This window comes from Carassius auratus, chromosome 12 (genome assembly GCF_003368295.1).
Source record: "Carassius auratus strain Wakin chromosome 12, ASM336829v1, whole genome shotgun sequence".
Classification (NCBI taxonomy): Eukaryota; Metazoa; Chordata; class Actinopteri; order Cypriniformes; family Cyprinidae; genus Carassius; species Carassius auratus.
The window spans coordinates 17416049-17432577 of NC_039254.1; the positions used below are offsets into that span (position 1 = coordinate 17416049).

General features: G+C 35.9%; 2 protein-coding genes across 2 annotated transcripts in view; one reads left to right on the forward strand and one right to left on the reverse strand.

Moving 5' to 3' along the window:
* The window catches only part of adprm (ADP-ribose/CDP-alcohol diphosphatase, manganese-dependent), a 5033-nt gene extending 1015 nt beyond the window's left edge, over window positions 1-4018 (reverse strand). The window contains exons 1-3 of the mRNA XM_026277354.1: window positions 3603-4018; window positions 1457-2022; window positions 1-105 (exon numbers count right to left, since the gene is read on the reverse strand). The exon at window positions 1-105 is cut by the window's left edge and continues 18 nt beyond it. Coding sequence (XP_026133139.1) covers window positions 1-105; window positions 1457-2012 — 661 coding nt within the window. The 5' untranslated portion in view covers window positions 2013-2022; window positions 3603-4018. The remainder of the gene's footprint in view (window positions 106-1456; window positions 2023-3602) is intronic.
* A 1046-nt stretch (window positions 4019-5064) lies between these two features.
* Window positions 5065-16529, forward strand: part of gas7b (growth arrest-specific 7b) — a 33835-nt gene continuing 22370 nt past the window's right edge. Inside the window, exons 1-2 of the mRNA XM_026277360.1 lie at window positions 5065-5408; window positions 14921-15023. Coding sequence (XP_026133145.1) covers window positions 5232-5408; window positions 14921-15023 — 280 coding nt within the window. The 5' untranslated portion in view covers window positions 5065-5231. The remainder of the gene's footprint in view (window positions 5409-14920; window positions 15024-16529) is intronic.

Below are 16529 nucleotides of genomic sequence, written 5' to 3' on the forward strand. Positions count from 1 at the left end.
CCTGTCTCTGATCAGCAAGAGTTAAGACTTCATCGAGCCACAGGAGCTGCTCTTGGCTGAATCCACCATTGAATTTCACAAACCTTTGTTCCAAGCCACCAAATACTGTAAGAAAGCAGATAAACAAGCTGTTCCCATCTGTGTTTAACTGGCTTTAATTCACCCCCAACAATTACTAGCTGTTTGTTTAGATTACATACAGTAATATTTCTCAAGTCATGTCTTGTTCAGATATATTTTCCAGGATTCATAGATTCATTTAATCACTTGCTCAACAATGTCTGCTCTGCAGTAAATGGGTGCCGTCAGAATAAGAGTCCAAACAGATAAAGTGATAAAAACACTGATGAAAACACAATAAACCATGAGTAATCCAAACACCTCCTTCATGAAGACATTTTTAGCTAAAATGTAAGCCCAAAACCCATAATAATGCTTCCTGTAAATCCCAAATATTACTTATCAACTGTTTAGACTGATTCTGACGGCACCCATTCACTGCAGAGGATCCATTTGTGAGCAAGTTATGCAATGCTACATATCTCCAAATCTGAAGAAGAAACATTTCGGATCACCCGAGGATGAGCCATATTCAGCAAATGTATTTTTTTTCTTTGAGAAACATAAATCCTTTATTTAATCTCTATTTTTTAAGATTAATGTTTATATCTAAATGTAGTTTATTCTATATTTTTGGTTTAGTATGTGAAAAGAGCACTGATCTGGGGTAACATATTACCGTTTTTGTTTTTTTACTATATTTATTTTTAATAATATTTTAAAACATAACCCAAGCTTCAAGGTTTTTTTGTTGTTTCAAAGAATTGTCAAAATTATATTTGGAGACGGCTATGTGATAATCGTAAAGACAAACGATTTGACTAACCCTACCTTTTAATAAGTTGCAGTTAAATTAATTTATTTTCAATATAAATTCATATGAAATTAACCAGCATGCTTCAGCTGCAGCCTACATTTTCCAAAATTCTTTAAAAAAATAATAATTATTGCTATAATTATTATTAGTCTATTATTATTGTTTTACTTGAATCTGTTGTGCACCAGTAACTGTATTTTCCGGACTATAAGTCTCACTTTTTTTCATACTTTGGCTGGTCCTGCGATTTTTATGAAAATTAATTTGACATGAACCAAGAGAAAACATTACCGTCTCCAGACACCAGAGGGCGCTCTATGCTGCTCATTGCTCCTGCAGGCTACACTGTAAACACAGAGCGCCCTCTCGTGGCTGTAGACGGTAATGTTTTCTATTGGTTCTAAATAAATGCGACATATAGTCCAGTGCGACTTATATATGTTTTTTTCCTCATCATGACTTAATTTTGGACTGATGCGACTTATACTCAGCTGCGACTTATAGTCCGAAAATATGGTAATACACTACTCTAGTTCCCTTGTCTTTCAGTAGAATCTGCCACAGGTTTGGCTGCAGCACCTGGCGGCTGATTGAGATCAGGGTTGTTGTTGTGTTCCTGCAGCAGTTTCAATGCCCGTTTGTGTTTCTCGCTGCTCTCGTCTCTCCCGATCACGCTGATGTCGTAGGCGTCCAGCAGCACGAACCGAAACCCGGGGGCGGGACTGAACTCGTACGCGTAAATGTCGTCCGCTAGGAGGTCACTTCCACTCCGGGCTTTCGCCGCGCTGTTGAGCGGGGAAGCGAGTAGAGTTTCCCTGCAGAAGTTGTAAAACTCGTGATTGCCCCACGCGTGATGCACATCCACCGAGATCTTGTCAAACTCCCCGATAACGGTGTCTAGAGCCTGTTCCGAAGCGCTGCGGCTCTTATTAAACCCGTCAATAATGTCCCCCAGCTGAAGGACGCACATGACGCGCTGCTCCTCCCAGCGTTGCGTCGCATTGCGCAGCAGCTGGAGGCTGTTCCTGTAGAAGCGTTTGCGTGTTCTCAGATAATTTAAACCGTCCTCTATATCTGCGTACTGTATGTCCGCGATGACCCCGAACGTGAACACCGGGGGTGCACGATCCTCCATCGCCGTTCTCCTGATCAAACACACAGATAGATGCACTTTTTATTGCAATCTTTTAAACAATGAACATAGAAAGTCAATTATCAGTTAAACATAGAAATGCAGTATCCGTTCCATCAACTCAAATTGTAGGAAACAATATAGGCTACAATGATAAAAATGTAAAACCTAAAGTGGGGGAAAACACATCTGTATCAATAAATATACATTTTATTTATTAGAAATCATTCAAAAGACAGATTTAAGGTTTTACAATAATTACGTTTTTTCCAGCTTTGTTCTTTATTGTGTCTTTTAATGTACATTAAAAAAACTAAGTGTAGCCTACAGTATACAAGTAGTGAAATATTAATATTTTAAAATGAGTGAAAATTGTTGTTATATTTAGACTTTTATTTATAATGTTATATTTAAAACTAAATGGATAGGCTATAAGATTATATTATTCATTTGGAAAAAAAACATATGTGGTATTTAATTTATTCTTAATTGTAATTTTAATATTAACAAGCTTCCCATAAAACTGTCAAAACATTTTTTTATAAACAGTTATTATTATCATCATGGATGATTATATAGGCTACACACACAGTTTCTTGGTTAAGTGAATCACAAAGTGTTATTTTATTCAAATAATATTTATTTTTCCAAATAAAATGATATATACTTTTATCGATCTCATTAATAATATGTTTTGAAACATCTACTACGGTCATCGCTGTGTTAACAAGTCTAAATAACCCTTCAGATTTTGATTATAATACTCTCCCAATCAAGGACAAGTCTCGTATTAACGAGCTATTAAATTGCATTTGATTTTTTTTTCCATAAAGAGGAATAATTAAAATATATTCTTCTTTTTTTTTGTTCTTAACATATCTTAATTCCTAAATAAGAAGTTTTTCTTTTAATTCATTGTCTGCATTAAACTTTCACATGGAACTAATTGCATGACTAATAAAAATAACAGGAGAAATTGGATCTACACTTCTTCTTACACTAAATCCTTGAGTGATCTCAAAGTGTAGTTTAACAGAACTATTCCAGTTTTTGTATAATGTTTGTAGCTGCACAAATATATTTGTTGCCAAATCCAAAGAAATCAAGAAATTCAAACAAAAAAGGTATGATTTACAGTATCAAATGCTTTATAATAATCTAAAATGAGAATATAGCTAGCATTATTTAAAAGACAATTAGGCCTACTACAGGCAACACAATCTAGCCTATTAGAATATTGCTGTCTTGTATCTTAATGTGATGATACACAGGGCGATGTTGTTTGGGCACTTTCAACAACTTTATATCTGACTTCGATACCTCGGATCGGTCGAGGGCCCTGTGTCTAATGACAAATGGTCAAAACCGGTCTGTGAACACTTGAGAGCAAGTGGCCTGTGTGTCTGCAACACTAATAATATGCATGTATTAATATCCACATCTGCAGTAGACTTCAGCAGACCATTTGTTTTTCTAAACTAACACAATACAACATGATGAAGCCGATAGCTAACACGACATTTAAAAGGCAGCTATAGTTTAAATCCTGTAACACTGAGTTAATACATATCAACAACAACAACACATTCTTACCTGTGAACGTTTATCTAGCTTCTTCAGGAATTTACATCGCATCGGTTTTTACGCACAGAGGATACGCAACATTGTAGCGTCTTGAAACTCATTGATTTTTATTTTGAGTGACGACATATAGACTGTTCCAAAATTGTGCAGTCCAATGTGGCTTCTACATACACATGTCTGTGCTCCTGAACGGCTCGTGCGCAGTTCCGCTGAATAAATAGATGATTAATTTACTAGAAATCCTGAGCACACAGATTAAACATCGTATATATAGTGAGATTTTGACGTGTAATCATAACTAGCGCGTGAAAGCGAAAGCTTGGCGTCCATTGACAGATCTTGGATCGTACCATGTCGCGTTTGCGGGGGGGATAATACAAATACTGTAGTTGACAAAATGCACTAAACACCACACAATACTATGGAATACTATGGAATGGATAAAAAAAGATATAAATAAAAAGCCGAAAGGGCTTTCATAGACTACAGCATGTAAATCCCGACTTCTTTACACATTTATAACACATCTGTAACAATACTTCCGCTTTAGGACGTTCAGAGCTCATGGTGCATTTGAGAAGAAGGGTCTGGCGCTTAGTGGTGCATTTCACCATAACCCTCCTCCAGTAATCTGACCACGAGAGGGAGACACCAGAACACCCACACCAGCTGGAAGAGTGATGCATATATTCCGTTCGGGTTCACTTCTGTAGCTCCACTAAGTGTTAGTTACATCATTTGGAGTTTTCTAACAGATTTTCATTTCAGGAGCAGGAAAGTACCTCATGCTTCTCTATGACACACAAAACCCTGAAAATCCACGACACAACATGTGGCTATTGTTATGTGGAAAATATGCAACATTTCTCACACGTTTTAATTCAAGAGTTAAATGGAGCTTTTGATTCATATTAAAGTGAATGTTGAGTTTGCCAATATTTAAACTTTTTATAATATTTGATAAATATTTGTCTTTCTTCGCTGTTACAGTCAACTTCGTCCATGTAGGCTATGAAGAATCGGTGCATTGAATCTAATCCAAGTGTACTGCTAGCAAGTTACATTTATGCATATATTTTGATGTTGAGTGTAAATATAGGCTAAATAGCCTATTATATGGATTTTATAGGCAGAAAAAAAATCCTACTTCATCCACAATATTTGATTTTCTTAAATTAACTGATACAAGTAAATCGTGCCTGTCATAATAAGGGCATCCCTATATTTCATCAGGAGATGTCTGATCTGTCGCAGTTCAGTGTGATCTCCTGTATTAGATCATACAGATGTTTAGTAACACAGATCAGGCTTTTCGGAATGAAGCAATGCAGCGAATGAGCTCTGCTGTCCCTGAAGATGGTGTGTGTGCGTGTGTGTGTATGTGTGTGTGTGTATGTGTGTGTGTGTGTGTGTGTGTGTGTGTGTGTGTGTGTGTGTGTGTGTGTGTGTGTGTGTGTGTATGTGGGTGTGTTCACTCCAGTGCCATAGCTGCGATCCTGACAGCGTTCACATTACAGTCCACTCCGAGTTTGAGAATGACACACACGGCTTAAGCTCTGTCTCGGACGAGTTTGGAGTCATTCGGATTACAGTTTTGGAACATTTTAAAGATTCGATTCGCCACCTGAGGAGTTTACGATGTCAGGCTTGTTTTGTCGAAGTTTATACGCGTTTAACGGGGAGCAGCATCAGCAGGGACTGAAGTTTGAGGCTGGAGAAGTGATCCGGATCACGCAGGCTCTGGAAGGAGGCTGGTGGGAGGGAGAGAAGGACGGAGTCAAGGGATGGTTTCCCTCGACTTACGTGCAGGTGGAGGTAAGATCGTCATCACAGGTGTGTGTGTGTGTGTGTGTTTATCATCTGCTCTCACTGAACCATCGTGTTTAAACACGGGAATTGTATCGGATACCTTACATGTGAAACATTTGGGTTATAACAACATTGCGGGAACGTTGTTTTAAATGTTTGCACGTTGAAATGTCCGTTTTTTTCTAGTCGTGACTAGTTATTAAAAAATTTCAAAGGACGTTACACTTAACTCTGTTTCACCCCAAATATAATGACATTTGAACTTTTATTTTTAATATTCTAAGTTTCTCGTCGTGGTTGTAAAGGTTACACAACCGTTTCTTAGAACGTTCGGTTGGCTACAATAACATGTTTAGGACGTTCTGAAAACGTTATTTTAAGAGCGTTTAATCTCAACAGAGAACGTTAATCTAGTTCGAATTACATTCTTGGAATGTTGATCTCAGAACGATTTCTCATGTCAAATATCAATAAAGAATAAACAAGGGAACTTTTGGCTTAACATTTAAGCTATATAACTTTTAAATAGCCGTATTGGTGAAAGTTGTGAGAACTTTTTGAGTAGTTCTTACATTAATAATCCTAAAGGGGAAAAAAACCAAATGTTGTCTGAGTAATTTCAGTGTGGATTCTGTGATTCATTCAGTAGCCTCCGTTTCCTCGCACCTAGAAACGTTTCAAAGCGGTTCTGAGTGTGTTTGCCATGAAGAGGGGCGTGTGTTTCCCTCCTGATGGGCATCTGTCTCAGATGAAGTGATACCACGAACAGCTTGAGACTTCCTCGTTTCACAAGCTCGGGCTTTTCATGTCGTTTGGCCAACATGAAAATTACACTTGTTTTGTGTGAATGAAACATTAAACATAATGAAACAGTCACATGCTGATGTACACTCACATCTGTAAACTGTACCTGGAGTGGGTCTGTCCATGTTGGTCACATGACCAGTCTAGGGGTGTTGACCAAGATACTGCTATCAATAAAACTATGTTAATAGTGCGTTTACTGTACATGGCCACTTCAGTGCTCAAGAAAACTTTACAAAAACCATAAATACAAAAATGCATTTATCACATTCCAACATAAAAGTAATTAGAGTAATTAAGTGAATCCAAACTCGCTTTACAATCGATTTAACTATGATTCAGAAGTTAAAGCTGCAGTAGGTAACTTTTGTAAAAAAAAAAAAATTTTTTTTTACATATTTGTTAAACCTGTCATTATGTCCTGACAGTAGAATATGAGACAGATAATCTGTGAATAAATCAAGCTCCTCTGGTTCCTCCCAGTGTTCCTATTGCCATTTGCAGAAATACATCGCTCCCGGTAAAAAACAACCAATCAGAGCTGCGGTCCGTAACTTTGTTTGTGTTCAAAATGTAGAAAAATGTATATAATAAGCGAGTACACCATGAATCCATTTTCCAAACCGTGTTTTTAGCTTGTCCTGAATCACTAGGGTGCACCTATAATAAGTGTTTATATTCGGACTATTTTAGATTGCTTCGGGGGTACCGCGGCGGAGTAACCCAGTACCTTTGTGATTCTTCATAGACATAAACAGAGAGAAGTAGTTCCGGCTACGATGTTCTTCCGCAAGACACAAGCAGTTCTGTTTATTAACCGCTAGAGCGTCAAAAGTTACCTACCGCAGCTTTAATGTTTCTAGATGTTATCAAACAAGTGTTAAATTATCTGAAAGCATGTCTGCTCATCAATATGTGTAAGCACACAAATTGGAGGGTGTGGCCAAAATATAATTCCCACTAAGAGGTGTTTTCCAAGTAGGCAATAGGCTACTACAGAAATTAATAATCAAATGTAAATGAAACAGGATTCACCACAGAGTAATGCAATGATAAAGCTACTCGTTTTTTTAGTCAAGATAAGTGATTTTATTTTATTTTTTCTGATTTCATTCCCCGTTTAAAAGGTATTGGAACTGTCGGAAGTGGAACAAATAATCTAGAGTCTCGTGATTTTTATTATTTATTTTTTTTCTCCTAAACCTGTTCAGCACAATCCCATCTGGAAATTTTACTGGTCATGACAATCACAATACACTTAAACAAATACTAACCCATAACCTGAACCTAAACCAGATCCATGGATCAGTCAGTCCATTAATGATTGTCACAAAGTATGAACTTTTCATGACATAGATAGATAGATAGATAGATAGATAGATAGATAGATAGATAGATAGATAGATAGATAGATAGATAGATAGATAGATAGATAGATAGATAGATAGATAGATAGATAGATAGATAGATGATTAACATGCTAGTAATTCATGCTTGTTGATCACTCGTCTAACGTGTTTCTCGTACTTTCATCTCTTCCTCTTTTTTTGGGCTTTCACTAGAATCTAAAGATCTAAATGTATAAAAACAGTTCCTCTGATCTGTTCATCAGTTTATTACGGTGCATCACCTCACGTTCTTATTTCCTGTTAGGTGACAAACCAAATGTTCAAATGCTGTGATATGTGGCGTCTCTATAAATATCTGGCTCAAATTAACGCAACTCTGACAAACATTCACTACAGTGTAGACGGTGTGACAACTAACCCTGCTCTCAACTAATCTTCATGACACTTCATGCTAGTTTTAACCCGTGTAAACCGATCTGTACAAACATCAGCCATTAAATGCATGCATGTGTGACGGCAGATTCACATACAGTATCACAGACTTTACATGACAGTGAGAAAGTTCTCAGCAGACCAATACCTCAACACTACAGGAACAGCTCAGACAGACAACAATTGACTGGTTTCTAACACTTGTGATCAGAAATGGGATTTTACATTAACAGTGCATTAAAGGAATAATTCAGCCAAGAAATAAAATGTGCTGAAAATGTCTTTACCCTCAAGCTCTCCAAGATATAAATATGTGGGTGGAGTCTGACGTGAGAGACAACAGGAGATTGACTTTTTCAGCATTATTACAGATTATGGACTGGTATTTTAGTTAAAAACTTTTGAATGCTGGATTTGTTTCTTATAAACACACAGTTTTTGGCTTCACAAGACGGTAACTGATGGACTGGATTATTTGTGGATTACTGTAATGTGTTTTATCAGCTGTTCGGACTCTCATTCTGACGGCACCCATTCACTGCAGAGCATCTATTGCTGAGACACTGATGCAATGCTACATTTCTCCAAATCTGATGAAGACACAAACTCATCTACATCTTGGATGGGCTTAGAGTGAGCACGTTCATTTTTGGGCAAACTATTGCTTTAAAGCTTCAGTTTATAATCATTCTGTTTGTTCATCTAACATCCAACACATATCTGTTTCTCGAATCGAACAATCTTTAAGCAAACACGAGCCATATGATCTGTAAATGGATTATCTGTTCTAAAAAGCTTTTTTTAAAGTTGTTCACCTGCTATAAAAGACTAAGTAATTAATAAAGCATTGGTGTCAGTGATTGACGGTGACACTGAATGAATCTGACGAATAACAGCGTCTCTCAGGAATGATTAGAGAATGACTGACAGGCTGTAAGAAGCAGTAGAAATACTAACCAGAATGAATTTTGTCAGACATTCGTTCTGTGCAGAGGAAGAGAGAGAGACACAAACGAGTTGAACGTGAGGTGAAGTACAGAGGGAAACTGTACAGAACAGGCCTTGTTATCAGTCACGCTGAGAAGAACTATTGTTTGCTATCTCAGTCTGTGGGAGTTTTGTGCTTCTCGTCTGAGATCGACTGTGACGCTCCAAGTTTAACATCTGGAGAATCAAAACAAAGTCCAGAGAGCCGTTCAGTCATGCAGCAGCATGTTGGTTTACATGTCTTCTCTCTCGCTGGGTCTGGAAGAGGTTGTTTCTCTCACGGATTGATCCTCTTTCACCTGTTTAATTAAACAAGCTGATTTCCTTGTCCAGGTTGAGTCTGAAGTTAGACATCAGTCTAGAGTTAAAGCAGGGCTCTGTCACTGAGGGCTGGTAATAAACGTGAAAGTGATATAATAAATGAGTGAATAATAGGAAACAGACACTTCCTTGATTTGCCCTGATGGGCTGAAACTGCTGACAGCGTGAAATAGGGGGAAAAAATCCTGGATTAAACATGAGTTTGCTTTCTGAAGCAAACCAATTCTGCACAATTATGGAGAAAACTTTAAACTCATTAGGGAGAAAGTTCTTGGCTTTTAATTATACCATAGCTTTATGAATAAATAATTGTGTTTTTGTTACTTCATTATTTTATTACTTTTGAACAATTATATTTGTATTAATTTGTTGTTATAAAGAATGATGATGATTATTATTATTAAGAAAATTATTATTATTACTATAAGGATAAAAAAAATATTAATAAGAAGGATTAATCGAAAACTAGAATGAGTTATCTTTTATTAAATTATTGTGAATAAATATTTTTTATTTTGTATTACTACATATATAGTACTACATATATAGTAGCAATAATAAATAATAACTTTATTAAAAACATAAATAAAAATAAAAAAATATTTCTATTAATAAGAAATGTTAATGAGAAAATAAGAAAGATCCTGCCTTTTAATTAAATTAGAAGTCTAGAATTATTTTATTATTATGGATAAATGATTTTAGTGTTATTACTACATTTTATATTCTGTTGTTATTAAGTTCTTATGTTATTATTTTTCCTTACAATAATAATAATAATAATAATAAATAATTTCATTTTAAAAATAGAAAAAAGAATTAATAGAAAAAGACTAATTAGAAAACTTTAAATTAAATTAGGAGTATAGATTCATATATATATATATATATATCTATTATATCATTATATAATAAATATATATATATTATATAATATATAATATTATAAATTAATAATTTTATTACGATTACATGTTTTATTATCAATAACTAATAATACTATTATTTAGTGCTTATTATTAAGGTTAATAACAATAACTATTATTAATATTATAACTAATAACAACAACAACAGTAGTGGTAATAGAAGTTTTTATTTTTTTAATAACAAGACTGCATTTTAATTTCTATAACAAGAACCTCCAAAGTCTCTTCAAGGCAAGTCCTGAGTTGAATCAGTGAAAGCCATCAGGCCCTGAAGCTGTCACACACACACACACACACACACACACACACACACACACATGTTGGGTGGATCCGCTGGTTTTCGTGAGGGTCAGGAAAGCCTGACTCACACAGATGGCCCATTCACGACGACTCTGAGCTCTGAACATGAAGATCTGGACTGATGGAGTCACACTGACTCACGCTCACGTCTGACTGCGCTCTCTTTCACCATCCCTGGAAATACCTTCATAGATTTACCAAATCAACCATTAACAATGCTACAAAATACTCATTATAATACAGACCTAGCAGATCTGATGATGGACACAGTATTTCATATATGAACAGCTGTTTAATCAGACTGAATCTGTCCAGCTCAGATCCACAAGATTCAGTATTCAAAGCTTTCTTTCCCGGAGTGCTTGACGCCAGAGTCTGAATGAGACGTGAAGAAGTGTGTCATATAGCGTGAGATTTCTACACACACTGACAGGGAAAGAGCTCTGATATCATATTCCATAGGGACTTAATGCATGGATGTTGAGAGCATAACAAGGGGCTGTATTTAGCATTATTGATCCTGATGTGATTGTTGACGAGGTTCTGGAGACGCTGGCCGTCTGTTTGTGTCCACAGGCACATTTGGCGTCTGATGATGGACGTCCTCAGGGTTTAGATGGTCAGCCATCTGAAACATGCATTATTTAATCATACATATGTCAGGACAAGCCGGCACATCAACCCAGATCAGAACATGAAGCAAAGCATGAGTCTGTGCAACTCACAGCATTACAGTTAACTAAAACTAAAACATTGTTGACATAAAGCAAACACTAAAGTGCAAATCAAATATTTAGAATTGAAAATAAACTTATTTCAGGTAGTTGACTCATACTAAAACTGACATTACAAAAAAATAAAAATAATAATAATGTCAAAACATGACAAAATTATTAAAACTTTATCTAAACTGAAAATACAAAAATAAAATCTAATCCGAGCTGAAATGTTCAAAAATCAATTATTTGTGCTGTCAAACGATTAATCGCGATTAGTCGCATCCAAAATAAAAGTTTTTGTTAATATATTTTTGTGCACTGTATATATTTATTATGAATATATAAATACACACATGCATGTTATATATATTTAAGTTAAACATATATATGTTATATATGTTCATTTATTTAGTATACACACATACATATTATGTAAACAAAAACTTTTATTTTGGATTCGATTAATCACGATTACTCATTTGACAGCACTAATATTATATATTTTAATTATATATTTAGATAAACTTAAGTTATGCATATATTAGGGCACTAAGCAAAGCAGTGTTTTTAAAGACCACTTCATCACGATTGTATTTGTCTGTGACATATGACATATATATATATATATGAACTCAACAGAGTCTCAGAAAATGAATGAGAGCAGTTACTCGTCTGGTTTACAGGGGGAAAAAACACTTCATTTAATTTAATTGAACGCAGCTGCGTCCCACGAGCAGCAATACTCATTTATAATAGAGGTCAATCAAGCTGTTTGTGAACATGATAAGAAATGTTCGTTTACATCCCAGCGGATCCTTTTCTCTTCAGGAAACAGAGGAGAACCAGGTTCGATATGAATGTCTCATAAAACACAAGAGACTTCTGATCATCATTTATTGAAAAAAAGCAAAGATGTTTCGCAAAAAATTTGAATCATTCCACAATCAACTTTTTTGGATGCAATGAATTGTTTAAAAATTAAAAGTTTTTGTTTCCATAATATATGTATGTGTATTGTTTATATATTTAAGAACAATATGTCATGTTTATAAATTAAATATATTTTTATATAATATAAAAATATAGGAATATAAATATATAAATCTAAATATTTTCAAAATATATACTGTATGTGTGTTTTTATATGTACATAATAAATATACAGAGTACACACACATATATTTTGTAAACAAAAACTTTTATTTTGGATGTGATTAATTGCGATTAATCGTTTGACAGTGTTAAAATAAAAGAACTAGAAGATGGAATAGAAGACCAAGCACATCTTAGCTAAAATAAAATAATAAATTATCAGCTAAAATAAAAAAAGAATAGAGAAAGCAATTTTTAGAGGGTCATTTTTTTATTATCATGTATTACTTTTAGTATTTTATTATTACTTAATATGACAAGATATGTACAGTAGTAATTTTAAATAGTACTTTTAAAAAAATGTATTATAATTATTTATGTATTGAAAGTAAATCCAGTACAGTCATTTTATCCAATCAACATTTTGTCATCATTTCCTCCGCCCCTCGTATGATTTCCTTTCTTCTGTGGAACATATGATTATTATGAAAAGAGCAGAAAAAACTCCTGTTGTGTTGTGAGGAGGACAGAAAGTGTTGATGGAGTGAATACGGTCTCGGCTTCTACATACCACGTTTGATTTAGCATCACGAGACGGAGAGCACGCTGACATCTGGCACCGAATCCTTCCCACACATTTCCAGCATTCTCAACTGGATGAAATTACGAGTGGGAAAACCTCAACAATCTCAGATCCTACAGACACACGGCATCCAGAAACACAACCAACACATCTCCATACACTCCTAATGCATTCGAACCTTTACGCTATCCATTTAAAGGGGGGGGGTGAAATGCTATTTCATGCATACTGAGTTGTTTACACTGTTAAAGAGTTGGATTCCCATGCTAAACATGGACAAAGTTTAAAAAATTAAGTTGTACGTTTGAAGGAGTATTTCTGTTCCAAAAATACTCCTTCCGGTTTGTCACAAGTTTCGGAAAGTTTTTTTCGAGTATGGCTCTGTGTGACGTTAGATGGAGCGGAATTTCCTTATATGGGTCCTGAGGCACTTCTGCCGGAAGAGCGCGCGCTCCCGTATAGCAGAGCACTGAGAGCACAACAGACTTCACTGATCAGAGCGAGAGCGTCGCCAAATGTCACAAAAGAAGTTTGTTTTTGGTTTCCAGGGCAAGACAACCCTGCACAGATTACCAAAAGAGAAACAGCATTAAGGGACCAGTGGATGGAGTTTATTTTTACAGAGCATCAACGGAGTTGTGCAAGTGTTTGTGTTTGTTCCCTTCATTTCGAAGATGGTTGTTTTACAAACAAGGCCCAGTTTGACGACGGATTTGCACATCGTTTATTTCTTAAGGATAATGCAGTCCCAACGAAAAAGAGTCACAATCGTGTGTTGGAACCGCAGGCGGTGAGTAAAACTGCTTCAAATATCTCTGTGTTGTTAACTTAGCTATCGGCGTGTAAGCACATCAAGTTAACAACATGCGATGTTGTCATCAAACTGCACTTTCCACATGTACAGCTTAAAAAAAAAAAAAAAAAGACGACATAAAGTGGAACTTAGTCATTTTCCAAAACCTAAGCAAATATATACAGTTTCAGTACATACCACATATAGACGTCGTTGCTGATGCTGCTCTTGTTCCATTTCAGCCTCGGGATCTGATTCTGGATCATAAATATACGCTGAATCTGACTGTTAGCCATGGTTTGTTTTGGATGGTTTTTTCTTCAAGGTAATGTCACAGCTTCCAAACGCTCTCAACGCAAAAGCCTACTGGCGCTCGTGATTCTTTAGCTCCGCCCACACGTCACGCCTCCAGTCGGTCGTGTTCTTCCGGGAAAAATCGGTACAGACTATCTTTCTCTTATGAATATAATAAAACTAAAGACTTTTTGGAGTTATGAAGGATGCAGTACTACTCTATAGGTACTCAAGATTAACAGGATATTGAGTGAAAACAAGCATTTCACCCCCCCTTTAATCTAAAACCATTTTACATCTGATCAGCAGCTTCTCATTAATGACTGAATGTGAGAATGTGCTTTTTTTTTTTTTTTTTTTTTTTTTTTTAAACAGGGCAACATTAATAGAAGCGATTTCGATTTTTCCTTTGTGGTCCATTCTTCTGTCATGCATTATTGTCCAAGCAGATGAAGACGAAGCACTCTACAATGAATCCAACACCATAGGAAGTGAAAATACCACTGATGCATTAACAAGAACAGACAAACTGACCTGAAAACACAGGAACTTAAGTTCTTAGCAAATGAGGGAAATAATGACAAACACCTGAGAGGTCAAATGAATAACCATGACAGCTAATTAGAGAGTGGGGAAACAGGACAAAATAAAAAAGGAACTAAAGAATACATGAAAATGAAACTAAAGAGACAAGATAACTAAAAGTCCATGATAAAACAACCCTTAGTGCTTCCATAGATGTTAAATAATCTTCAAGGAACCGTCAGGAATTTCGAAGTCTTTTACATGTCACTATATCTGTGCTTCTGTCAGTGGAAACAGATGGACTGTGTGTTTTAGCACAGAACATATTTCTATATTTTTCCAGTGAAGCTTCTTCTAAAGTACTGGCATCATTTATTCCCCTTGTGTTGTAGAATCTGTCCTCGACGTCTCCTCTGGACGAGCCGCTGCCCAGAGACTGGAAGTGCTACATGTCACCTCAGGGACGCAGATACTACGTCAACACCATCAGCAACGGTAAGAGCCTCCAACCTCCACTAAATGAGAGGAGATCAGGTTCTTCTGCACTAGTCTTGGGCTGACTCTGAGACACGTCTGGTACAGGCTGGTCTGACCGGGTCATTGTGTCCAAACAATCAGCATTGTCCCGATCAGAGCCATCCTTTGGCACACAATGCCATGTTTACAGCCTCGGCGCTTTCTGTATGCCACTGTTAAAGTGAAGAAACGCTTTCAGAAATGGCTCTTCACACCTCTGTTACCTGCTAGAACATCTCTGGGCACTTTCTCACATTTTAAACACGTCTATGAAGTTTTCATGCCCACGTTCTGCAAGATTCACACTGTTCATACTAATGTGTTGCTGAAAGACGCTTCTGCTGCTCGTATTCAGCAGCTAACATGTGTCTCAGCACATTTCTACCCTGTTTTCGAGATCTTTTGCTTTGAATGTGTGCAAGTATATTTTCATTATTCCCCAAAAATATATATTTTTTTTTTCTTTTTTATATTTAATTAATTATATATCTTAATTTTTTTCTTTTTTATATTGAATTAATTATATATCTTAATTATATTATAAATATCATGATTTTATCATGTCTTTATGCCTCCCAAAAATACCAAAATAAATTATATTAAAATACTTTGCATAGAAGTCAGTGTAGGGTATGTATTAATGGAACATATGTTTAAATTAAAAATTTTTTAAAAAAAAATTTAAAAAAAATAATATATATATATTAAAATAATGAAAATACGTTGTCCTAGTTAAAAATGTATTATTTATGTTTTTATTTTTTTGTGTTTTTATTTTTTTTTATTTTTATTTTTTTTCAACTGAGTGGAAGAAAAGCTACTGCTATACTATTTAAAGGCTTAAAGATTCAAATTTAGGTACTTGACATTTAATAATGAACACATTCATCTTTCCCGTGGTTTCTATTACATCACTTGCATTTCCATGGTAGCCCCTGACACTCAAACACTGCCCAACTCCACCCTATAAAGTGGGCAGTAAAGACCTCGTCATTACTCGAGCTGAACTGTGAAACAGAGGGAAGGCGTGAGTTGTGAAAGCAAGAAAACAAATCAATCTTCTAACCAGCCAATTACTAATAATCCTACAAAGTCTGTGAGTGAGACAAACTGGAATCCACCGTGAGTTTCGTCACCCGTCCAGATCCAGTCCTGCCTGATGAATGATTATTAGGACGTTATTAACTTCTCTGGGTTGGTTACTCATTCACACACAGCCAGTCTCACACAAACACACAACCAGACAGCGCAAGAGGCTTTTATGCTCCTTGCTTTGAGCTTGATTTGTAGCTCGTGGTGAAGTTCACGTGGATGAAACAGAGGGTTGTTGTGTTGTGTGATCACCATGGTAACACGCATGTGTGTGTGTGTGTGTGGTTTCCTTCCTCTTCGTGGCTGTGGTTTGGTGAATGTGTTTTCTTCTGGGGAACACACACAAATATGAGTAACTAAACCGCTTGTTTCAGATCAACCTCACTAACCTGC